Source organism: Antennarius striatus, chromosome 5 (assembly GCF_040054535.1).
Source record: "Antennarius striatus isolate MH-2024 chromosome 5, ASM4005453v1, whole genome shotgun sequence".
Taxonomy (NCBI): Eukaryota; Metazoa; Chordata; class Actinopteri; order Lophiiformes; family Antennariidae; genus Antennarius; species Antennarius striatus.
In genome coordinates, this window is record NC_090780.1 from 10,837,263 (window position 1) to 10,864,765 (window position 27,503).

The following is a 27,503-nucleotide window of genomic DNA, read 5'->3' on the forward strand; positions in this document are numbered from 1 at the left end:
TAAAATGGTATTCATTGTTTAACCAAAATTACACTAGCTGAAGTGAAATTTTTATGTAAGTAAATGAGACAACAAATTTCAGTGTTTTAGCAATTTAAGTATTGCTCACTTTATTCACACACAAGCATTACAGCAACTCATTAGCTCTGCTAATGTTGCAAAAGACACACATGAATTTAAAAAAAAATCACACGCATACAATGCAAATATATATACGTAATCGTACAGTATAGACTCAGTTAACTAAAACCTTTCAAATACAAGTGACAACTTAACAACAACAGCTTAAACATCACTGCACATACATTGTTCTACATTTAGATTGTTCTGTTTTAATTGAAGTGTGAAGAGGACAGAACAAAAATATCAAAAAGTATTCAGCAGTGTAAAACAAAACAGAATGGCAAAAGAAAACTGCTAAGACAAATTACCCCAAAAATTAATTAGTACTGTAATTGTAATCAAAATGTTTATTCTGATACATTTCAGAAAATTACTGCAACAAATATTAAGGCACTTAAAATTAAAAATATGCTTTCTTGCTGACATAAAATTGTAAGTTGATGTAAATTTTGCTGTACTGAAGATAAAGCGGTAGAAAGTTGTGCAAAAGTTGATTGTAAGAATGCAATTGTTCCCTGATAAGTATTTTAAACAGGTCAGTGTTTCAAAAATATTTCAGCATATTTAAGTTTGAAGTTATCCTTGCACGTTTGTGTACTTTTAAAACTTGATATTATCAATTTAACAAATTGTTCAACTTATAATTTTAAGTCACAAGACATGAACTCAGGGTTTGAATTTTTGAAGCCAAAAACCAGCAAATTGATAAGACAAATATACTTATTTAAAACAAGCTACTGAATTTATTTCAGTTGTTTTTATTAAATTACACTAAATGTTTTTACAGTTTTCAAGAAAATGGAAACAACAGAATAGCTACTTTGATACTAGCTTTAAAGGGACTTGTACACAAACTAACACAGGAAAGTTGGAAACACCATTCAACAGACTAATTAGTACAGGAGGCAAAATTATGTAATGCATGATAGGCAATAATTCTGCAAAATGGTGGATGGTAAAACAGCAAAGACATAGAATCATCATGCCAAATACATTGGCTCTACTGCACATATGCTTGTTGGTTGACGGGCATCCTTCTGTTCTACTTGTTTGATGTCTGGTCTTCCTTTCTTTGTGGCAACATTTGAGGAACATCACCATTGCACCTTGATTGTGGATGCCCTTCCTGGCTAGCTGCAGTTGGTAGGGACAGTGCAGAGATGGTGGCAGTCTGTGTGTCAGGAGCCTTTTCACGAAGCACGGCCTTTATGCTGGCTGCTATATTACTGCTGCCATCAGCTGGAGGAACATCAGTGCTGCAGAGTGTGCTGGGGGCAGGTGCTGCCCCAGGAGCAAGACCCGAGGCCCCAGAATCTCCTTGCTCAGATGCTCGAAGTCTCTTCATGAGAGTGGTCACTCTAACAGCTTTCTGTGAATAATAGAAGGATATAGCTAAATTAAGTGAAACCATTCAAATTGGTCTGGACAGATCCTCTGAGGAAGGAATGATATGTGTGTACAAACACAGACTGAAGGCTCTGATGGTGGGCAATCCACCCACTACTCCAGCAACATCTATCTGTCTGTCTGTCTATCTGTCAGTCTGTCTGTCTGTCTATCTATACACACACACACACACACACACACACATACACACACACACTCGTGGGAACCCGTGTTATTTTATTTTTTTATTAATATTAGCACATATTTTTTTGTATATGAGAAAGAATACCTTCCACTTGGCCTTAGCAAAGTTCTTTTCTATTTGTGCACAAACACCATCTTTGATGTTCTTGTCTGAGGCAGCATTTCCAGAAATCCTGTAAGAAAAACAAGAAAACTATTTCAATTACTTGTTCATATTTTTTGAGGGACCTTTTTGAATACAGTTCATATGTTGTGACTATTTCTTTATCTTTTACCATTCATGGGCAATAGCTTCTTGTGCAGTCAAGCGCTGATCTTGATCCACTTCCATCAAAGATGCCACTAATGTTTTGGCTGTAACACAAACAAACAAACAAACAAACAATTATAATAATAGTAGTAGTAGTAGTAGAAGAAGTAGTAATAGTAGTAGTAGTAGTAGTAGAAGTAGTAGTAGTGGTAGTAGTAGTAATAAAAATAAGAATAATATAATTTATACTTTCAATACAAATTTCATTGCAATGTGCAAAGATTACACTGATATACACTTTCATAAAGTGATTATCACTTACCAGAATCTGAAATGTCATCCCAATATGGTGAATCAAATTCATAGTCCCCTGATAAAATCTTTAGGAATAGGTTCCTATCACGATTGTCAGGATCATCTTCATCAGTGTCATCATAGAAAGGAGGGTTTCCTGACAAACTATTGATAAAGTGTCATTGGGCAAAATTTGTTTTGATAAATTCACTGAAATATACTTCAAAAAACTGGTGTTGAATCTGTAAACAAAATACCGGGCACTTACAGAATATACATGATGACACCAATGGCCCAGCAGTCCACAGGTCGTCCATATCTCTGTCTGGCAACCACCTCAGGAGCTATAAGAACCAAAAAAACGAAAACAAAATTATTCAGAATAACACATTTTCATTTGTATGTGCAGATATAAATTCACATCTACCTTTAGTTTTATGTCACTCACCAAGATATTCTGGAGTTCCAGATGGATCCTTAAGAAGTCCATTTTCCAGTTTTGCCAACTGGAAGTCACTGATAACAATTTTGGAGTGCTTCAACCTATTAAAGTACACCAAGTTCTCCAGCTGTAGGAGTGCACAAATAATGGTTTCAAAATGGGGACCAATCATGTAGTGCAGTTATTCACACAATCCTATTGTTTCTCACAAGATGTCAGCAATGCAATATACCTTAAGATTCCTGTGGACAATTTTCAGAGAGTGCAGGTATGCTACAGCTTCCAAGACCTGCCTCATAACATTGCTGGTGTCCCTCTCAGAGTAGTATCCTTGATCTAAGATCCAGTCAAACACCTCTCTGCCTGTAGCACTGCAGAGATTGAACCTCTGAATTAAATGCATGTCAAAAAATTGCTGCATGTTGAATAAAACATCAGTTTTACACAAGCTGAAGAAGTACGGTACACGTCAGTCCCAGCCAGCATTTTTTCTCAAGTGCCTCCAATGATACTCACAGCTCCAGAAAAAGGAAGTACTCCTTCTTGGTTTCAAAAGCATCAACCAGCTGGAGGATGTTGTGATGTTTCACCCTTTGAAATGCAGGGAAAATAGGGAAGAGTAATAGGTGGGGTAGTGCAGAGAATTAATTAGAATCAAGGTCCAAGCTATAGAGCAATATAGTCTCATGACATTCAGTGCAGTTAAAGGTCAATTCAAAACCAATAATTATACACAGCACCATCCTTGTCTAATACCAATATTGACACTGAACTTCTTTTTCCAAAAAGATTTAAATAATAAGATTAGTAATATTCTAACATTTAAACAAAAAGTGTTAGCCTGTCACCCAATATGTCTTATGACTGTGGCATGCAGCCCCAAAAACCACTTGCAACTGACAGAAAAAGCAAAAAGCAAAAAGAAAATGTAAGCTGCTTTAAATTGAGAACAAATAAGGAACGGTTCATCTGAACAAAAGGGTAACAAATGTTTTTTTTAACAGAAATAAATGCTGTGATTATGAAGATCACCATTATGTATTGCAGTGGGAACATATTAGCCAATGCAATATTGTTGCGCACGGATGAGTTTGTCGTCACTCTGGACAACAATGGAGTTCTGTGACTCAGAGGAAGAGGTTCCTGTTTGTTGGATTTGTTGACAGAAATAAGTATGAAAATTCAACATATTACCAGAATTATCTTTTTTTTTATAGCATTTCTCTTTCATTGCACAGTTCAAAAACTTTGTGTCTTTGGTTATACCAGAAAAATATGCTGATCCTTAGCAATTACATCTCATTTTAGTTGCACAGATGACACCTCAGACATTTCAGCTCTATAATAAGCAGTTTAAACCTTTACTTACATCTTTAAGATCATTATCTCGTTCTTAGCAGCTTTTCTTACTTTTCTTCCATCATTTTTGTGGAACTTTTTACAGGTGTACATTTTCAAGGTGTTCCTATCCTTCGCCCGGAATATCTCACAAAACTCCTCCCTGTTACAAAGATGAAATTATACATTGTATGTTGAACATATGCGATGAAGGACTTTATGTACTTAGTGTTACAGCATAGTTGTACTCACGATTTAACAATTTGACCGAGGTCATACTTGTCGGTCACCTCTGATGGATTGCTGTAATCCTTCTTCTCCCCAAGTGACAGACAACTAAATGGCATGGCAGCTCGTGCTCCAGCCAGGGGATTATCTGCCTCAGTATAACCTGTTAACAACATGTAACAAGTTAGAGTTACCTGATCAGCGCAGACCTGCATGTCAAAAGCACAATATGGATCAAAAAACATACAAATATCTGAATCTGAGTATGCTCATTTTAATTTCACTAAAGAATAACGTAAAACAACATTACCATGGATGTGCTGCTGGAATAGGCTGATTCATTAAATATAATACTAGCAGCGCACGGAATTATTGGAAAGATTAGCTGAATAAATCATACATTTGAGAAAAGGTAAGTGTATGGAGGTCGTAGGAGGAAGTTACTTCAAAAAGCATAATCTTAGGGAATGCTTGTTTTATTCCACTCTGCAGTGAGTCAGCTCTGTATTGCAGCAGCAGCAACCGAAGCATGGTTCTCCTGTCTGCTGTCTACAGACAAAAATATTCAGATGCCTGAACTGAAGCTGTAGCTTCTGTCCTGTTAGCACTGTTGGAATGATTACGATGTTGCTAACCAAAAGGCTCTGGTGAAATAGGAGCAATGTTGTTTAACATTGAATTTCTGTCAAAGCAGAAAGAAGATATGTATTCAGTTACAACATACATGTTGCACTTTGGTATAGCCCTGACATTTTTGAATTGGAATTGAATTCCAAAGAAATAACCTTGATGTAAAAATCATCACAGGGCAGATATGCTCCGTAATTTGGAGCATTACCCACAGAAGACAATTCAAAACATATTGTGTCGGTAGAGACAGAGACCACAATATGAGAAGTAGTGTGTAAATTTTTTTTAAAGGTCTATAAATATATAAGATATTTGTGTAAATATGCTGTCATATTCCTGACAATGCTGATCACCTGCAGATGGAGGTAACACAGTGACCTGCTGCTGTATATCTAGTAACATAATATAAATGACATATCATATTAAATTTAACTGTAGATAAATAAAACTCCATTAAATGAAGTTCGTTCACATAAAGCAAGCAAATATGTCTTTGTATTAATTTCTCAGCTTAAATAAATGAACAATTTATGAAAGAATCTGTCTTTTTATTACCATGAAAACTGGGGAGGTATTGCTGACATGGGTGATTTGCTTTAACAGTCGATGCATCCTCAGCAACGTGCATCCTTGTGGTTCATTTATTTTTATTAAAAAATTTTATTTGACATTTTATAATGAGCTCTTTTCACAAAACACTGAAGAATTGTAACTTTTAGGTAAGATTTTGTTGCATATGTTGCCAATTTGAATCCATGCAACTACACAGTAGTGTGTTACATAGGTTCACCAGCAGGACACTAAACACCAACAAAATAGAATGTTTTCATGGAAAACAAACACCGTTTTTTGGCAGGCATTATACTAAAAAAGGCATCCAGAGGAGTGGGAGTTGAAAACTCTGACTGAAGTGGTGTCTAGAGCCTCAGTCAAGACCCTATCAGAGATTCTACCCAGCTTAAGCCTTCTGTAACATCTGTGGTGTAACAAAGAATGTCATTACTAATATGAAATACAATATAATGACACCTGTAGAGACTACTCTTTTAATGCACTTTAACAGTGTTACATGCCCACGGCAAACAATCTCATGCAGAAAAATTCTTGTTCCTTTTACATTGACCATTTAGTTGAAGACAGAGGGTAGCATTTAAAGTGCACTTATTCCTTATTACTGTGATCCAATCTCCGCTGTGGAGCTAATGAGGAAAGATTTACTTGGGTAAATTGCTTGGTAATGATGACTAGTTTATGAGTGTTTATTATGTTATTAAATTGTTATTCTATACAGGTATATTATATTATTGATTTATTGACTTTCTGATTAAATGGAGCATATGTGTCTTTGACATACAGTTGCAAAACAATTCCTGACATTTGAAGTACTATATGTACACTACAGTATGCAGTTTCAGTGGCTGTCTCTTTAACGTTCAATTAAATGCATTTAAAACTTCATTCCTGGGTTAATTTCTGACCACCAATATTACAGACAATATTACATCAGTACTGTATGTCAGTGCAGTGCATTTGGAGAAGCCAAAGCAACTGAGTCTTCTCTTTCCTGGCATTGCTTTTATTGTTTAAGCTCATCCAGACATTGTAACTCAGGGCTATATTATTTCATGCACAAATAAAGAAAATTTTTACCAGGGCTGGGTAAAAAGGGTCAGAGAAGGCTGCAAACTACTCAGATAAAGAGCCAATCTCTAACTGAGGCACTCCAGACCAAACAAAGATGTATTTCAGTTCAGCTTTTGCCAGGCTAACATACAGCCTAAAGTGGAGGGCTGGCAGAATAAGCATCGATGAACACTGGGAGATATGCACAGAATATGAGTATTACTTTTTTCCATAGTACATGCCTTCGTTCCAATTCAATCCCACATGTCAGGTAAATGAGAATTAACACATTAATTATTTCCATTTTGTTTATATACATGTATATATTCAATCAGCAAAAAATGAACACATTTTAATTTACTATTATTTACAAAACTAATCCTCTCCGTAGGCCCTTGTTTGTTACTCAAATTATCAATGCCACTAAAAGCCACACAAAGACAACCAATACGTATCAAGCAGAGTTAACGGGCAAAGTCAGTGTGAGAACATTTTATGCAATCGTTTAACCTCAAGAAACTCTTATTCACTTGTTCTTAGACATTTGAGTCACAATGCAACAGCACAGCAAACATTAACAGTAAGTAAGACAAGTCATGCAGAATTTTGAATGCACTTGTTTTTCCACCTTTAAAAGACATGAAAGACTTCTCCTTCAGAAGAAGAATTAAACTGTTGTGCTGAATCAGGTCTCTTTATCTTTCTTTTGAAAGACCATCCACCCATCCATCTACTATATACAGTATATACTGTATATATACTGTATATGTATATATATATAATTCAAAAATGTAATTTAGTAATTTATAACTTACTTCATTTATTAATGTATAGTTTACTTGAATTACTTATTGTAATTACAGGATCTGCTCTAATGTGGTTTAAATTCTACCTCAGTGATAGGACCTTCTCAGTTCAAGGGTCAAATATTGTTCCTCCTTTATATGCTGCCACTCAGGTCAAATTTTAGAAAATATAATATTTCCTTTCATTGTTTTACAGATAATGTACGGATCTATCTACTTTTCAAGCATAGCAGTAAAGATTCTGTTCGACCATTGCTACAATCTTGAAGGAGGTCAAGCATCATGAGAAATTTCCTATATCCTAATGAAAACCAAGATAATTTCTTTTTGGAACAGACATCCCCAGTGATGCTGCTGACTTTCTAGGCAACCTATCGCCTAACATTTGCTCCACTGACAAAATTTTTGGTGTAATTTCTGACAGGGTCTTTAAATTCAAAAGACAGGTTAGCTCAGTTGTAAAAAAAGCTTCTTCCAGATGAGGATCTTTGCAAAGGTTAAATACTATCCAGCCCCCTCTGATTTTAAACTAATATTTGATGATTTGATTTAATTTCATCTATGCTATAGCATTTCCTGTTACCTTGTTATTGATAAATTACTGTTAAGTTACCTACAGTTGTTACAAAATGCTGCAGCACGTGTTCTTACAGGTAAGATGTGTGAACATATCACTCCTGTTCTGGCATCACTCCATTGGCTACCTGTGTGTTTTTGAATGATTTATAGATTTTACTTTTGGTTTTTAAATCTCTAAATGGGGTGGTGCCTCAGTGTTTAACAGATCTGCTTCATATCCATGTACCAGTGTGAGCACTGAGGTTAGCCAATCAGCTTCTGATCGCTGTCCAAAGACAGAACCTGTCTAGTAATGATGAATATGATGAAAAAAAAAAGTGTTATTGTCAAATCCAGACAGAGATCTGGAGTGGAGGTTATAGGATTATTCTTCTTGAAAAACATTATATTCATGTTTCTATTTTGCAGAATGGCATTTTGTCTCTGTGTTGGGGCTTGGACCAGTCATACATACAGTACAATGAACTCTCAATAAGAAAACTGAACACTAGTCTGGTAAAATTTATGTTGTAATTAACTAACATCTTGTTCTGAACGTATTTGTGTTACTCTACTTTACTTTTACTAACACACTGAACAATGTTCGGTTTAAAGATTTGAACATTTTCTTGTAAATAATATTTACAGTTGATATTATATTTGATGATTAAAGGCTTTATATATTATTCATTATCCTTTAATTTACTGATTCAATATTATAATGAATGTTGACCTTGAGGGGTGGTGTCAAATGTCACACAGGACATGAATGTCACACCTTGTTGGACGTTCAATAACTATTTGGACTATTTGCTGCTCTTTGACATGAATCTGCCATCAATAAATCAATCTGTACCAACATGACATTTTACATACTGGTATTTGCTGTCCTTGGATCTGATCTGATTGCTGTCCATGCTGGGTGATATTGATCAATCAGATCTGCTATTTGCTGATAGAAATTATGGATACTATACATCAACTTCTATTCTGCAATACTTCGATCATATCTTAATGTGTTTTTAAAGACATTTTTGAGTAGCTGTACAAATTTCTCAAATTTTAAATTCATGTTTAAATTGACATCAACTTTCCAACATAACCCAGTCAGACTGCCTTCACACTTGACTGGGAACTGTTTGCTGCGTTGTGCTGACCAGCTGAGATGAAAACAGGGTGCTACATTCGGGTGGATGCTCCTTTTTATTGATATTGCTGTGTCTAAATGTCTCAAGTATTCTCTGAATACAGTTTGGATGCCCTGGGATGACCAGGAGTTGGATTATTTATATCAATTACAATTTTGTTTTAGGTAACTTAATGAAGAAGAATATTTGTGCATCACAATACTACTTTTTAATACATATAACCACATTTGAGTGATTTGTTGCCTGGTAATTAAATAAGCATTATGTTATGATTATTATTATTATTATGTTAGATTCATGCCAGACAGTGGCAGCAGGCCAGAGAGAGCTGTGGATTTGGCTCCAGCAGAGCTTCTTCAAAGAGAAAGGCTTGGTGACAGAGGCAGATGGTGCTAATGATGTTTGAGCCAAATTTTAGGGCCTGTAATGGCTCATTTATGATATAAATGTTGCTCTTGCTGGCTGTGAGCACAAAGAATGCAGTTATACTTTTAATTTTCTAGGACATTATATCAGCCATTAGCCTCCACTGGGATATATGGTTGTTTTTCTCACAGTCCAAATAGAGGGAGAAAATTCTGACAAATATGAGTCAGGTACTCTTTGTGTTCTGCTCTGAAATGCTTTTAGTCCACCATTCATTTCTTCTTAGGACTTCACTGGCTCATCTGATCAGTTTCCTCTGATGTTTTTTGCCATGGTCACCAAGTGCTATGGTATGTGCTGTGTTACTGTTTGTATAGAACAACTCTGTGTACTCCTCAATGAACTTATCTGCCATTAACATGTCAGACTTTACAGAGGGAAACACTCCAGGATGTCACAACAATAATAATTATCATCTTGCCGTTTGAACTTAATTAACTGTGGCTGAATTCTGAATGATGCAGATCATGGACCAGGTAACACAGTCAATCCACTGTAAAGCCTGTTACGTAAACAGAAGGCCACAGCTCTGTTTAAAAAACAACAAATCTATTCAATGATGACCCTTTTCTCTTACTCAGAACAAACCATCAAGACTATGGCAGGGAAGAAAAAAGACACCGGGGAAAAAAATAACATTGCATTGAAGAATTTCTGAATAGAAACGGTACCTGAGGCAACATGCTGCATGTCATTGGTCCTATCTCATGCAGTTTTTCTTTTATTCTCTTTATAAACTTCAGATTTTGCTTAAACCAGCCCTTCATAAATAATTCATTAAAATTTCCTGACATATCTCATTTCCACAAATACACAAAATATTATTTTCTTATAGTCGCAAGACCCCATCTTATGTTTTCAACATACAAGTCACTTATTTCGTGCTTTAAACCAGCTCTTTGTGAAGTAGTGCCACCACTTAACACCCCCCCCCCCCCATATTTACTGATCAGCAACTAATGTGATGCTCCAGGTGAAATCAAGTAATATTTAAAAACCTATAGGGCCCTTGGATGTTCTCTTGTTTGTCTCTTTTATTTAGGTGAGAGAATATGCAGTTCCACTGTCCTGGCATTTCACAGCACTTGCCTTCTGTGGTGTGGAAATGGGGACTTAACGTTGCCAAAGTAAGCGGACACTGCATTCCAGGCTCTTTGGGTGTGATATGATGACAAATAATGACAGGGTGGCAGGGACACTGAGGCTGTTGAGATGTGAAGATCTGAACTCAAAACGTGCTGCAGCCTCACTCCACAAGGAAAATCCATTTATACATGCATATCGAAAAATTCTGTGAATTCATTTGTGAATTAGGTCGCTGAAATAGCAGAATTAGTATAAAGTTTAAAAGAGAAATTAATTTAATCGATTACAGCAAAGGAATTTACACGCAACCTCTCAGCTTCAGCAGCACTGTAATCTTAAATGAAGTATTTGCGCATCATCCGTGATGCGGATGAACCTGAGAACTATCTTTCTACCAAAAATGTTTGATTACTGCAAAAGTTTTTCGAATGAACGTGTCAAATGAACGTGTCACCAGCGAAAGACGCTGAGGACGGCATCATTCCTCAGATCCTTTCTCAGCATCCTTAATTTATCGCGGTTATGGTTTGAAATCTTATTGTTGTAAAGCAAAGATTACGCAATTCCACTCACTTACCTTCAGTGAAGTAAACTGGTGATGGTCAGTAATCCAATCTTCGGGTCTAATGTTGTAACATTTACTCTGGCGCGGCTTCACTTTTCCCTTCCAATTATTTCACAGTCAATCTGCGATCAGACAGATTAAAGATCTTCGAGCATTTCCAACAAGTCAGCTTGTTCACGGGGTATTACGTGGACGCGTGATGGGAGCGCGTAATGATGCAGGGAGGAGGGGAGGTGGTGCGCGCCTGTGATGCAATGGATCGTTGTTGTAGTTGTGTGTGTGTGTGTTTGTGTGTGTGTCTGTGTGTGCGTGTGTGTGTGTGCGTGTGTGTGTGTGCGTGCACACGCAAGCATGGGTGCACGAACAGGTTTTCAAATGCATTTTAAGACTTTTAACGGTGAAAAAACTTGATGTTTTTCTCGAGGACCACGTCAAGCTGCTGTGGGGTTCAAGGGGTCCACGCAAAACAATGAATTATGGGATCCACGCAAAACAATGAATTAATTTTCACTATTATTCTATTCATATCTAACAAGATGACAGAATTTATTGCCATTTTAGTCCAATGTTTTCATACAAATTGTAGAGCAAATCGACTTAGGGTAAAATTGTAATTCCATGTGGGACCAGTATGGGCCAAGATTTTATCAAATGGCCTTACGCCGAATTAAAGCTACTTAATGGAAAAAAATTAACGGGAACCATAAAAGGACGGCAGAGCTGTAAAGATTTTTTTTCTTCCAAGTACCCAGAAATACTACCGCTTTTCACATTTCTCCTGAAGAACTACTGTATCTCTTTGCAGTTTCACAATCTCCATCTCTGACCTACTCCTATGGCAAACACAGACTCGTGTGGTTGTGGATTTACTTTATCGATGGTACCAAATATCAGTTGCAGTGAGTAATAGAAGTGAAACAATGCAGCAGATCTTCCACATTGATATTACATTTGTTCAAAGCGTATTTACTGAGAAAGATACAATTCCAAAGATTATATCTTGTGAATTTACCAGTTTGAACCTTCATGCAAAGACTCTAAATTCACATTGAGTATTTTGTAATGATAGAAAGGACTCCAGAATAGTTGGGCTGCTGTGTAATGCATTTTGTACAATTATGTACAGGTGTATATGCACTCTGAATACAGGAGGGATGTGGGGATTTCAGTTAGTAGGCAGACTTAAGGCTTATGTAACAAAAGTGTCTCTTGCCTAAAATGAGTAATGGCACTAAAAACTGTTGGGATAGCAGGAAAGAGAGTGATGGAGCATCTTTAACCTGCTCCCCACCTACCCAAAAATACACCTACACTCTTTTTTCTGATTCCCAGTATCACATATCTCTCCAAAGCTCAGGCTGTCTTACCAATAGAAGTTGTGCTGTATCTCAAATCTAAGGCCTGGAATCCCTTACATCACTGTCATGATTTTGGGGCAGGAGGTGTATAATCCTCTTCCAATCCTTCCCTGCATGAGGGAGTCAATCACTATTTCTGTTTCTTTAAAGTTCACATGCGCCTTTGAAATATCGACCCAGAAAATTTGATTCTGAATTTTAATGAGGAAAGATAGGTCTGTTAAAATGTAAAGTACATTTTGGAGTAAGACCATAATCCCAGTGCCACAGTAGCAAGCAACAAAAGCATTTATTTTCCAAAAGCAGTTGGGAGGTGGCTTTTGTAAAAAAAAAAAAGAAAAGAAAAAGTATATAGCTCATGCTTACTCAAGATTTTGATATTTTTCAGATAAAAGATAAAGTAGCACCAATTTAAGAGTAAGCCTTGAGCGCCAGAAATACAAATACATCTAGAAAAAATGTACATGACTCCAATGGGGAAATGATCAAGGTCATGGAGGAGATCTTCCAGAATACCATCCCCTTATTTCATCAGGAGCATGGCCAGATGTTGTTGTTAGTGTGTACAGGCATCAGGTGCCATATAAACATCTGAGTCACATTACACATTGGGTTGATCTATGCTTTCAATTTTATATTTGAATTTATCTAATAATTTTTATTTCCTAGCACCGGTGTTGTGCTTGGTGTTGTGCTTGGAGTGTCTCCCACCCCTCACCCACAATTTTTATGTCTTTTTATTCTCAACAAATTCCACAAAGTACATTAGTATAAATATTTTAACATGAATAATTTCTTCATCAAGATCATGTGGTTTAAATGTTCCCTTAATTTTTTGCTGTTCATTAAATTTCACATCAACAATCACAGAACTGACTTATTTATATGACTTTGGTTTTTGTTGGTTGTGAAACTGAGTCCCCCTGTCAGTCTCTGACCTTTGATTTAGACCAATCACTGTCTTTATTGTTACTTTATCTTGCCTTGATTGCAAGATATTTGGAAAAATTCTAATTATTTCTATCTGTTTTTCTTAAAGCAGTATCAAAAATCTATTTCATTTGTCACTGTCAGCTGATTTGTCGGTGTAATACAATCATTTAGAAACTGTTTACAGATGATGGACTGCAGATGTTTAAGAGAAGCAATGTGCCGGATCCCTGTACAGCAACATTTCTTTTAGGCGTCAGTAATTAAGTTATTTTTGGTTAAAACACCTCATATAAACACAAATCTTTCTCAGTACCTTGCAGAAAAAAACAGTGCCTTCATTATTCAGCGTGTTCCTCTAACATGATTTATGTCATTGGTAAGTATCCACAGGAAAGCTTTTTTTTGGTCTGCCATACAGTGGCATACACAAAGTGGAATCTGCGTCACAAAGCTTGCAGGCAGTACCTCACTGTACTTCTCTGAAAGTACTCAGTGCTCTTCTTGTCCTTATGTTACCATGGCTGCATCTAGTTAATCCAGCAGTTATAAGTCTGTGAATGGACCTGAGTGCTTCGCACTATTTTACCATAGCTGTCTCCTTACTTACCGGAATAATTTACAGTCCTTTATGTTGTCTTTATATCAGCAGAAATCTAAATGAACAGGAATTTATGTTGTGAGAAGCAGTCAGAAAAATGTTATTAACAAACGGGATCTGATGTAGCCTCAAAGCTCTTCCATATATGTTTGCCACATTTTTTTGGAAGTCTGTCATAAAAGATGGATACTTTACATGTGCTGCAAAGGATTGTGTAATATCTGTAAAAAAAGGATTAAAAAAAGGATAAGACATACAGTAAGATTTGAGATGTGAGTAAAAATACAGCAAAATAACCTGCCGTTTCATGTTCTGACACTACGTGAATGGATCATCCTGCAGCTTCCTTTTTTCCAGAATATTCTTTAAATGTGCGACTGTGCGACTGAAACAGTCATATGTTTCTATGTTTCAAGAAAAGATGATTTTTTAAATTTTCCCTTCTCTTATTTGCTCTCTTTGGTTCTCTGTTAATTATCTAGCCCAAATGCTTGTTTTTCTGCAATCCTGTACTCCAGCATGTGAGAGATGAGTCAACTTATAGTTCAACTTAGTTGTCATAGAAACCAAAACCAATAGTCATGGGGTCTGTGATAGAAACCTTTGAAGGGCTGAAGGCATGCTTCTACCAAGCATCAGTGGAGACCTTGACAGCCGCATTTAACAGTTTTTAAAGACATTCAAAATAAAACAGCATCTTTTCTTTAGTGTAATGTGTAAAAATGCATAAAATATTGCACAATACTACCTTTAATATGTGTAATATGTACTTAATAACAGTGACTAGAAATATTTCATATACATATTTCTTTATATGCATGTCAGTTGAATGCTGATTGTTGTTTGATTTTACTCCTTTAATGTAGATACAAAATGATATTCTACATTATGTGCGATGATGACAAAAGAAACACACAACATTGTATTCACAATTAAGAAAATAATTCAGTTACGTACGAAAAGACATTTAAAAGATAAGAAACCATTTTTCATCTGAGACGTCCCTCTGGGTTTTGTAATGACTGAAGTGATTATAAAATCTTTCAAAATGGAGTCAGGTGACTTTCATCAGGATGACAATAGTCATGTAACCTTCAATGTCATGGAAAGAACAAAAAGATGTTACCCATGTATGTTAAGTTATATAACATAGGATAAATTATTTAAGTAACAATATTATGACCATTTCCTAACATGGTATTCATTTCTCTTACAGTCTACTCTCACTAATGTTCATTAATATAAATACATAAGAGCAGGAGACCATTGAATGACGTTTAAAGAAAAATGAATGAGCATAGTCTTGTTACTCATACACCAGTTGGTGAGTTTAGATTTATAGAGGCAGAAAACTTTATAATTTGATATGCTCCATATTTACTCAAGTTTCAGTATCACGCAGCATTTCACACACACACACGTGTGTGTGTGTGTGTGTATGTGTGTGTGTGTGTGTTTGTATTTGCATACACACACAGACACACACAGACACACACACACACACACACACACACACACAACACACACACACACACACACACACACACACACACACACACACACACACACACACACACACACACACACACACACACACACACACACACACACACACAGGCATTCATAGATATAGATATCACAGATGATGCCCTCACACACAAGAACACTGAACATTTGGTGGTCTTTGAAGTTTCCATAGCAACCACAACACAGCCAGACCGGATGTCCAAAAATGTTGCTCAGCTCACTATTTCTTTGTGAAAGCATGCACTGTAAAAAATAAACAAAAAATAATCCATTTTATAGTGGGTATTATTCAAGACCCACTTTGCTAAACGATGCTAAATGCTTTTGAGTCTCCAGCTTTTAAATCTGTTCACACATTGACGAGAGTGCAGTTTCAACCAACGTAGTGTACTTTAAAAATGGTTAATGCTCTTTGGACAAAGCAGCAGCAGTAATAAATAAATTAGCATCCTGTAAAGGTATCATATCCTTGTAATTGCAGCAATTGTAGTCTTTTTGCCTATATGGAAAGGCAATGTATCTTGTGTTGTGCTAATTCAGAGTTTATGATGGCTGCCTTCAGGTCAGCACCGTCACTCAATCACCTTCAGAAACAGTGGCACTTTATTCTAATCGCTGCAGGCTACCCCTGATATAGCACCATTACATTTCATAAACATGTATTTAAAATAGCTTCAGCAAATTACATTTGTTCAAACACAGTAATGGATTTTCAAATATACATTGTTGTTCTCAGTGTTGTTATTTATATATTTGTTTTTGAATTAATATCCTGCTGCTGCAAGAACAAACCTTCTGTCCTGTGATTTTACTGACTCTACTGATGTGATTTAATGGTCACGACTACTATGTGTATATATGTACTTAATGACTCTCAGACTTATTTTTACATTCAGACTTCTCAGAAAATTCTAAATCAATTATTTGCAGAGATTGTGCTGTTTCTAGTTCTCACAAGAGAACTACAACAATTTGATCACTACTTGATCTCCAAGTAGTGATCAAATCTTTTTGAAAGAAAGTATGCACTCTATATATGTTCAGCTGATTCATATACAGATATACAGTGTACAATAATCCCTTACTTAATCATTGGAAGGAAAATGGCCAGTGTTTGATGGATAATATTTTTCTGCAGGGCATGCTTTGCTCTTATGAACTGATTTTATTTATCCCCTGACGAAAGCAGGCATACATGAGAATTATGAATAGATTATAAAACATGCATAAAGCAGTTTACTAATTTTCAACCATGTCTCTCTCCCTTCTTACATACCACTGGTATCCAATGGTGGTTGTCATGGCAACAGGCTCACAAACCACAACAGGGCTTTTGGAAGACATGTACAGATCAGCATAAGAGAAAAATGCTCTTACAAACCTGTCTGAGCCCCATAGCTAAGATTATTGATTTTTTTTTCCTCTTTGTCATTCTCAAGATGCTGTTACAAATATAATTATTAATAGAGATAACTTTTTTAGTACTAGATTACACACAAAAATAGCATGGGAAAATTTAGTTATGGCTTGCGTGGCGGATCATTGGTTGGCGAGACTAAAAGATGAGCCAGTGTTCAATCCCAGTGTGGAAAGGTGGGCTTTAGCCTGTTCTATCAGCATCTGCATGATATACAGGTAAATGATAAAAATCAGAGTATTGCCTTTTGCATTTCGAGGTGAAACCTCAAAAAGCTAATGACTATTGACACTGGTAAACTGTACTTATAGAATGCCTTTGTAGACTGTCTAATGACTCAAAACGCTTTGCAATGCTGGCCAGCATTCACCCTATCCCACAAACGTTCATACGGTGGTCAATTTGTACCATACGAAGCACCACTTGCTTATTGGGAGCAGAAACCGTTCATACCATCACGGTTCTGTTTGGAGTTTGAATGTTCCTGTCAGCCAACCTGCAGTAGAGGTGAACCATAAGCCATAAGCATGAATGTGAGTGTGGCTAATAGTTTATCTTTCTTTGAGTATCCCTGTGATAACATGGTGGCTTGTGTTTGGTGTTCACTGCATCCTGTCCAATGTCAGGTCACAGTTTATATAATTTTCATAATGACTTTATCAAACTTTAAAGAAAACTGATCTTGAGTTCTGTGGTATAGTCAATCCATCTGCAACAAGTGTGAACGTCTGTGTTCAGCGTGTCTGAAGCTAAAGGATTGACAGGAAAGCAGGATTTTCAAGTATGCTAAATAAAACCTACAGAAGACACTAAAGTCCATTCCACTGCTTCCAGGAGTCTCCAAAACTGGCACCCAGTTTGAAACAAAGCCATTAGGTCACATTTTTAATGTGCTTTTTTCATTCTTTGACAGTCAGTAAAATTCAGGAATGTTTGTTCCTACAAGCTTACAAGACACTCTATTTCCGATGATGGTGATCACAGAAAAAGGCTTTCAGGAGGTTACCAATTAAATTTATGTAATCTTGTGACACTATAAGCATAAAAATATGTATATGTTAAATATTTGTACCATTTCCTGTATTTGAATGTCCTGCCTTTTTATTTATTTTCCAAAATATTAAATTGATGTGGCATGTGAGAAAAATTATTTGTTAACTTATATGTATTTCTATTGAGATTTATTCATCCTTTTTATGCTATTATATTGTTACAGAAATACAGACTGGAACACACACATGCCTACAAAGGGCCTGGAGACAGGCAAAGAGAGTTTCTGGTGTTTGTTGTCTGATCAATGGAACCATGGCAGTGTCCAAGAGGTGGCACGAGCCACCACCTATATGAGGCCGCAGTACATACTGTGGTCCCCACTGCTCTTGAACCGACCACCTTCCATAAGCCTGTGGACAGAGCTTCTGCCACCTAACTGTTAAGTACAACGCCTGCTGTAAATATAACACAACATAAAAACTCGGAGACTATATTTTGTTGCAGGAATGGGGGTGAATCACTTGACTGAAGAAATCTGTTTGTCAAATAACACATGTGCACATCTTATGCAAATGCATGTCACTGTAAAAAGCAAAATGCTTAACTATAGGCAAACAGATCATCTCTTACACATTATACAGTTCGTCACATAATTCACATTAATGTCAGACATATGAAGGGATGTTTAGATTTTATGAATAAGAGCCTCTTCTTCACTGGTCTCACCTTCTAATCATGTCCTAAATATAAAAAATGAACCAACTTTAAAACACTGCTTGCTGGTCATGGTAACATGGCTAACCTATGTGCTGTAGTACGTGGCTAAACCAAGGAAGACATTGATAAATCAGAAGATATAAATAGCTTGCAGTTCAGGAAGTAGTCTAATGCCATCAAACAAAACAGAGAAGATCCAGGATGGTGCAAGCTTCAATATTAATGGTCGCTTTATCAAATGCACCTGAGTGTGTGGGTGTACGACCCTGATGAACAACAATAATAATGAATGCATGACAGCGCTGTCCTCCTAGCTTCAGAAATCAAGCTGCATCTGGTTGTTTAAGGGTCTGGATGGCAATCCTGCAGACAGTGAATACCAAATTTCACCTTATTTAACATTACCAACTTGATTTTCTGAAACTTGGCTACAAGGGCGAGCTGTCAATGTGCCTTGAGTATGAGTCACCAGGATTTTATTCTGTCACCCAAAAATAATGTGGCAGCAGGCCAATCCGTAAACAACCAAATGAAAAGGATGAGGAGTCACAGCCAGCACAGCAGTGTGCCAACACATGGTGAATGATGTGAGCAAAAGCATTCATCAGTACAGTTAGACTGCAGACCAACGACTGTGTAACACAAAAACATTGTCAAATTAATTATTATGCTTAAAAACTAGTCATGAAGTAGCAACTTTCTATTCTTGTAGACTTTGAATAATCAGTCTTGTCATTATTCATGTCTTGTCATTTTATATCCTGTCAAAAATAAGTTTGAATGCAAGAATATATTTTTAGACATTTTGGGTTTGTTTTGTGTTTTTCTATTGACATGTCTCAGTGCTTCTGTGGGTGTGTTTTTTCTTTCTTTTTTCAGTCGACTACGGTTGGTAATAAGTTGGTAGCTAAATCTGGTGTGAAGTATTTTTTTTCTCAAACACTAATGTATTTGTGTCTCATCGCTAATTCAAACAAATTTAATTTACTTAAATTTGTAATAATTGTAAACAGTCACATGGAACCCAAACTTTGATGTATGCGGGTTTATGGCAACAGAACCACATTTATCATCCTATTTTTTAAATTCTTCTTCTTAATTGGTAGCGAGTTGGTACAATAGAAAAGATATGTTTTTTAGGCACGTACAGAATATTCCAACAAAACCAAAAGCTTAGCAGATGACTCGTCGACAGACAAAATACTGAATGTATGAGTTCAAATCCATTCAACTCCCTGTCATACTGTTCCAGTCATCCTTGTCTTTTATTTTCACCATCCTCACAATCACATCATTAACACTGGATTCACAGGATAAAGTATATAGAATAAAAAGTAGTTGTAGTAGTAGTAGTAGTAGTAGTAGCAGCACTAATAGTAGTAGTAGTAGCAGTAAAAATAGTAATAGTAGTAATCGTAGTGCTAGTAGTAGTAGTAGTAGTATTGTTGTTGATATAACATTTTCATCATCATCCCAGTAAATATATAATATTAGATTTAAAACTTGTCGTATTTTGACAAGTATTACATTCCCACTGCCCACGGAACCCAAAGTTTCAAATACATATTCATTAACATTAATATCTATTGTCACAACTCAACAGGCGTCCTCTACTGGTGCCAAAATTAAGTACTTCTTCTTTTCCTTTCGGCTTTTCCCTTCAGGGGTCACCACAGCGACCTCCATCTAACCCTGTCCTTTGCATCCTCTTCTCTCACACTAACTACCTTCACGTCCTCCCTCATTACATCCATACACCTCCTCTTTGGTCTTCCTCTAGGGGGGTTTGGTCTAGGGCTCAGTGGCTCAGCGGTAGAGCAATTGTCTTGAAGACAGGAACGACATCTAACCCCCGCCATCGGGGGTTCGAATCCCACTCCTGCCAGAACATCCAACCGGGTGTGAGTCAACGGTTGGAGGGGTCGGCTCACCTCCTAGCCACTGCCGAGGCGCCCTTGAGCAAGGCGCCGTCCCCCCTACAAGCTGCTCAATTTGGGGCGCGTTACAGAAGCCGCTGCCCGTCACTCTGCCTCCTGATGTGTGTAGTTTGATGTGTACCTGTATGTACTAACTGCATGCTTACAGGCCCCCTTGTGTGTTGTGTTCAGGGGGCCTGTATACTATACTAACCTGAGTGACAATGTAATTTCCCTTGCGGGATAAATAAAGTATACTTCTTCTTCTCTAGGCCTCCTGTCTGGCAGTTCAAAACTCAGCATCCTTCTACCAATATATTCACTATCTCTCCTTTGGACATGTCCAAACCATCTCAGTCTGGCCTCTCTGACTGTATCTCCAAAACCTCTAACATGTGCTGTACCTCTGACGTACTCATTCCTGATCCTATCCTTCCTGGTCACTCCCAGAGAGAACCTCAGTATCTTCATCTCTGCTACCTCCAGCTCTAGCTCCTGTCTTTTCCTCAGTGACACTGTCTCTGGACCAAATAACATCGCTGGTCTCACCACAGTTTTGTACACCTTTCCTTCATTTTAGCTGAAACTCTTCTATCACACATCACACCTGACACTTTTCTCCACCCGTTCCATCCTGCCTGTACGCACTTCTTCAACTCTTTTCCACACTCTCCATTGCTCTGGACTGTTGACCCTAAGTACTTAAAATCCTCCACCTTCTTGATCTCTTCTCCCTGTAACCTCACTCTTCCACTTGGGTCCCTCTCATTCACACACATGTACTCTGTCTTACTGCGGCTAACCTTCATTCCTCTCCAAACCAGGACAAACCTCCACCTCTCTAGCTTCTCCTCCACCTCTTCCCTGCTCTCACTGCACATCACAATGTCATCTGCAAACATCATAGTCCATGGAGATTCCTGTCTAACCTTATTTGTCAGCCTGTCCATCACCATGGTGAACAAGAAGGGGCTCAGAGCTGATCCCTGATGCAGTCCCACCTCCACCTTGAACTCCTCTGTCACACCTACAGCACACCTCACCACTGTCTTACAGTCCTCATACACGTCCTGCACCGCTCTAACATACTTCTATGCCACTCCAGACTACAATACCACAGTTCCTCTCTGGGCACCCTGTCATAAGCTTTCTCCAGATCTACAAAAACACAATGCAGCTCCATTTGTCCTTCCCTGTACTTCTCTATCAACATCCTCAAAGCGAATATAATGCATCTGTAGTACTCTTTTTTGGCATGAAACCATACTGCTGCTCACAAATATTCACTTCTGCCCTTAGTCTAGCTTCCACTACTCTTTCCCATAACTTCATTGTATGGCTCATCAGCTTTATTCCTCTGAAGTTGCCACAACTCTGCACATCTCCCTTGTTCTTAAAAATGGGCACCAGCACACTTCTCCTCCATTCCTCAGGCATCTTCTCACTATCTAAGATCCTGTTGAACAACCCAGTCAGAAACTATACTGCCACCTCTCCTAGACACTTCCATACCTCTACAGGTATATCATCAGGACCGACTGCCTTTCCACTCTTCATCCTCTTCAGTGCCCTCCTCACTTAATCCTGACTAATCTTTGCTACATCCTGGTTCACAACAGTCACCTCTTCTCGTCTTTGTTCTCTCTCATTTTCCACGTTCAAAATGAAGTACATTATATGCAAATTAATAAAATGTGATGACGCAATCATTATCTAGGAGGAGTGGCAGATAAGTCTTGTCTTAGGGCCCAACCAAACCCAACATGCTGGAAAACATACACATCAATTTATAGCTAAACACACACACACACACCCACCCACACACACACACACACACACACACACACACACACACACACACACACACACACACACACACACACACACACACACACACACACACACACACACACACACACACACACACACACACACACACACACACACACACACACACACTGTTTTATGTCACCAGTGCTTGTCCTATGCTGTTTGTGAGGAATGTTACTTCTGTAATAGATATCTTCCTGTCATGACAGGCTGCTGTGAAAGAACATTTGTGTAGTCATTGTGGACAATGCATGTTTAGTACTATATATTTGTATGTACAATATACAGAATGTACAGTATACATACTGGTAATACAGAAAGCATTTTTTACAGCATGAGTGAGGAAGTAAAGGTACACGGAATATAGATAAAAATGATAGATGGCAAAAGAAACCCGTTTAACAAATACAGTAAGTTACATGTGCCTGGCATGGCCTTGAGCCTCTAAAGCGCTTTCTTTGCTCTGCAAATTTATGTTCGCCTTTATAAACCCATCTTTGGAGACATTCAATCAGAGAGCAGATACAGGAACAAACATCACATTTCTCACCATCTTTGACCTCCAAGTTCTTCACCCTCCCTCTGAATGCAGCGCAACAATGGAGAAGAGCAAGGCGAGGGAGAAAGATTGCCTTGCTATTCAGGTGTCTACTGATAGTACACAAGCTCAAGGATAGCAGATTTAATTCAGAGAACAAAAGTGTGACAAAGGCTCTCCACATGCAAGATGCTGTACACCTCAAGATAGGAAGGATTCATTTCATTGCTCTTCAAAAAAATTGTGATTAAGAAGAACAATTTAAAAGAAAACAAATTACACAGCATAGCAGGGTTTTTTAAAAATATACTTTTAATATAAACTAGCAATTCTTGATGTGTAATAAATATTCATATGCATTTATGTTTAGACCTTATTCAAAGTAACAGGGAATTTTTGAGCATTGTGGTAAGTACTGATTTTCAAAAACACAACTAGAGACACAAGACATCTGAACAAATGTGTATGTTTGTGACTAAGCAAATATGCATTCTCATATTTTCTTTGCCTGTTTTCATCTGCAGACTTTTTCTTACCAACATGGTGAAAAAACTCAGAGACCTTGAGCAATGTTGAAAAACTTCAGAGGATGAATACCAACACGACTGAGATCCAAACACCTGCAAGATTCACAGCAGTGATTCCTGCGAGTTTTTTCTCACGCCTCAAGTTATCATGGACTAAGTGCTGCAATGCAGAATATCTGATGCCAGATGCTGCCAAAACCACACTGTCCATCAAGAAATATTTCAAGCATCATGGATATTTATTTAGTAAATGTGTCTACAGACGAAGGAAGTTTTATTGGTCAGCCAGTTGAAAGGCTGACCAATATGACACATATTTTTGCTTTAATTCAGCTGCAGACGTACATCCATAATGCTTACACCCACCAAACAGGCACTTCCATCTTGTCAACATTACTAATAGTGCTAATTGGCTATCACAGTTTTTTGTCTTCTCCCATTACTTAACAGGAAGCAGCAACAGTTTCTTTCCCCTTATCCAGTTTGTCATGGATCACACGACAGCTGTTGTGTATCTGCAGTTTTCCAGATTTCAGCTGAACCCTCCTTCAGAATCAGGTCAGTGAAATAAAAGTGTAAATTATTTATAAATACACTCACATGAAGACTACTAAAGGAATATTAGACAAGGCTCTTTACACGGATGTGCTTTCAGCTTTGTCAAAGCAGTAAGTCCCCCCTCCTTGTGTTTCTGGGTTTGAATCTGCTCTTTATCTCTGTCTCTGTCTGTCTCTCTCTGTGTTTGTTTTAGTAATTCATCCTTATTTGTTCAATTATTCCTTAAATTAAATTATCTGTCCCAAAAGGAAGGATTAGACACATGAAGAGGATAAATCAATCAATCAAGTTTTATTTATATAGCAACAGACATTTCAAAGTGTAATTACAGACAGAAAAACCCAACTGAACCCTCCAGAGCAAGCATAAACGACAGCGGCTTGGAGAAACTCCTTCGTTGAGGAAGAAACTCAGTGCAGGACCCAGACTCCTTTGGGCAGCCATTCGCCTTGACCGGTTGGGTTGAAAAGAAATAAAAGGAAGATAAGGACAGAGTAAGAGAAAGAGAGACAGAGAGAGAGTGGCAGATAGAGTCAGTGTCTTTATGGTTATAGTTAGACGATTTGATGAATTGGGGACGAGAAAGTCAGGATGCGTTAACCGACTCCTGGGTTGTTGTCTTCAATACATGTCACCCATCATGTAGTTGGTAAATTCAAGGCAATATTACAGCTGCATGGATGACCATATGGTGGCACGGAGGAATTAAGGCAGAAGGACCCCAGCTGATGGTTAGGTGAGGGGTGATACTGGTGGGATGGGAGGATCAGGTCCACAGCGGATGGGCAAAGCTGAAGGAGCCAGAGAGACAGCCACCAGGGTGGTAGAGTCTCTACAGGAGAAGGACAAGGATGATGATGATATTGTGATAGATGAGAAATTATTAAAGATAGCTCTTTAAGGGAAAAACACTAACACAAGAATGAATAAAGTGAAGAAAATTGCTAAAAAAACCCACCTGAGACACCTCCTGATACAAGCAGCTCTGAGAATGAAAATGGCAACTGTCTGAAAGAGGCCGTAACAGAAAAATGTGATTTACAAAAGATTTTTAAAAAATCCTGCAAGACACAAAAGGTTCGAGGGCAAAAATTAAAATATTTTTTCCTGACCTCAACATGTTTCTGGATAGCGTCAGCTTTTATATGAAAAGTAAAAGAAGAAGTGGTGAACCAGGTTTTACAGATCAAGAGTTTTATAGATTGAAAAAACTAAGGAAAAAAGTAAAAGACATGATTGTACAAGAGATAATTGTGGAGAACGGATCATTCTTTTTTTCTTAATTGTGTCTGTTTTGCTTTAGTTTGATAAATGTTAAAAGGTTATTTGTTTGTTCAGAAAACACACGGTATTATTGAAAATCCTCTTTACGTGAATCTCTTTTGGATTTGTAGCAATGTGATTATTTTGTAATTTGACTTTTATGAATAAACGTGATGTTTAAAAAAAATCAAATCTCTCTCTCTCTTGGTGCATGCTGGGGAAGGATGTGAGAGGAAGTGTGAGGAGTGTGTGATGTGCTGAGTGATGAGTGCGTTTTTCATTCTGTTTTTTTGCTTATTTTTTCATGTTCATTCATATTTTTGATAATGTAGTTTAATCACAGTTACATTTGTGGGTGTTTTGAGGGGATTAGGGGGCAACCTGGCAGCCCACAGGGGCGTCTTCGGTGAGCTCCGGGTTTGAGTGGCTGATGCGTCGCCATGCCATTAAACTGACACCGGCAGTCAGCTGCTCGATGGAAGAGGTGAGTTAAGCCATTCTACCTCATGCATGCCTACAGGCCCCCTTGTGTGTGTGTGTGTGTGTGTGTGTGTGTGCACTACAGGGGCCTGTACTCACTAATACATATACTGTATGTATGCACGTGTTTGAACTAGTAACTAGAGTGTGCTTTCTTAATTTCCCTTTGGGGATCAAACCAGTATATAAAATTTAAAAAAAAGAAGTAAATACTGGAGTTGTTTTTTAATTTTGTCTGCCTTTTTAAACCTGTGTTTTAAGTACTTGTTTGTGTTTAGGTTCATTTTGCACATATGCAGTTTTAATATAGGCACCTTGAACATTATTGAAATGAGGGACAAAGAGAAAAGAGCCTCTGTTTTTAGTTTGATGAATGTAAAAAAAATTAGATGTTTTATTAGTCCAGGAAAAACACAGTACTGTGGAAAATGAAGTTAATTTGAAGTGAGAAGAGAACACGTCTCTCCGATTTTAATATTCCCAGTTTCATTGATGGTTTTAAAATATCTGCATGTGCTGACGATACTGTTGTTTCAATTAATAAATAATTAATAAAATCTGCCAGATGAAACTGGGCGAAGAGTGAAGCTCTTATGGTGGGAGGTGGGCTGGAAGAGATCAGACTCCCAGATACACTCCAATGGAAAAAAAAAAAGATTTTAAATACCTTGGATATAATCTGGGAGAGCAAAACATTGTACACACAAACTGAGAAAATGTTTTATAAAAAAGTGGAAGGGAAGCTAAATAACTGGAATTGGATTTTATCAAAACTGTTTGTTAGAGGTCATGTTTTAATAATAAACAACTCAGCAGAGGACAGAGGACCAGCCGTCCCTTCATGGGAGTCTTTCTATAAGTCACCGTTAACCAAAAAAGTTGGAGATCACCAGGGGAGAATTTACATGGTGCTGTGTCCGTCAAGAGTTTTATTTCGATTTAAAACCCAAATGTGTCCGAAAACTTTTCATTCTGTTCTCGCAGAGAAACTGTTTTCCACTGTTTCCTGGATAGTCAGAGGCTCAAAAACCTGTTCTTGTTTTTAGAGAAAGTCTTTCTTTCATTTGGTTTATTTTTTAACAAACAAGTATACATAATTGGTTTAAAACGCAGGAAAAGTCAAAAAAAGGAATGGCAGATTTTAAACTTCCTTCTGGGCTTAACAAAAATGTCAGTGTATTTAAGCAGGAAAAAAAGATTGAAGGCTCTTCAGACAGATGCAGAAGTAATATTAAAAAGAATGCTTCAAAGGCAGAGCGGCAGCGGCTCAGCCGTAGAAAAGACGTCTTGAAGACAGATCGCCTAGCCATCGGTGGTTCGAGTCCCATCCCCGCCAGGACATCCTCCAGAGTGTTAGCTGACGGTGGGGGTTGTCAGCTCACCTCCCAGCCACCTTGAGCAAGGCAACACCCCCCCCCAACAAGCTGCTCATTTGGGGCGAGATCCCCCATGCGCGATGTCACTCTGCCTCCCCCTACCTTTTGATGTTTGATGTTACTAATTGCATGCCTACAGGCCCCTAGTATGTTGTGTTCAGGGGCCTGTATCCAACTATGTATGTACTGTATGTATGACCTAACCCATATGTAACTGCATGCAACTTTAGTGTAGAGTGAGAATGACAATTTCCCCATTGAGGGATAATAAAGTGGACTTTCTTCTTTTTCTTCTTCAAACAAGAATCATGATTGATTTTAATTATTACAAAACCTGGTGGATCAAAGGTAGGTTTTGTTCTGTG

The 27,503-nt window shown here is 37.6% G+C and overlaps 2 protein-coding genes across 2 annotated transcripts in view; both read right to left on the reverse strand.

Moving 5' to 3' along the window:
- Nucleotides 1–27,503, reverse strand: part of gnai2b (guanine nucleotide binding protein (G protein), alpha inhibiting activity polypeptide 2b) — a 189,165-nt gene that overhangs the window by 53,602 nt on the left and 108,060 nt on the right. The gene's annotated exons all lie outside the window — the stretch shown is intronic.
- LOC137594990 (caM kinase-like vesicle-associated protein) lies at nt 1,166–4,384 on the reverse strand. The gene is made up of 10 exons (XM_068314734.1): nt 4,290–4,384; nt 4,069–4,200; nt 3,216–3,290; nt 2,932–3,070; nt 2,706–2,826; nt 2,526–2,601; nt 2,286–2,422; nt 1,989–2,067; nt 1,799–1,886; nt 1,166–1,492 (listed from the first exon to the last, which is right to left on the reverse strand). Exons 1-10 carry the CDS (start codon nt 4,382–4,384, stop codon nt 1,166–1,168), a joined length of 1,269 nt encoding a protein of 422 aa, XP_068170835.1.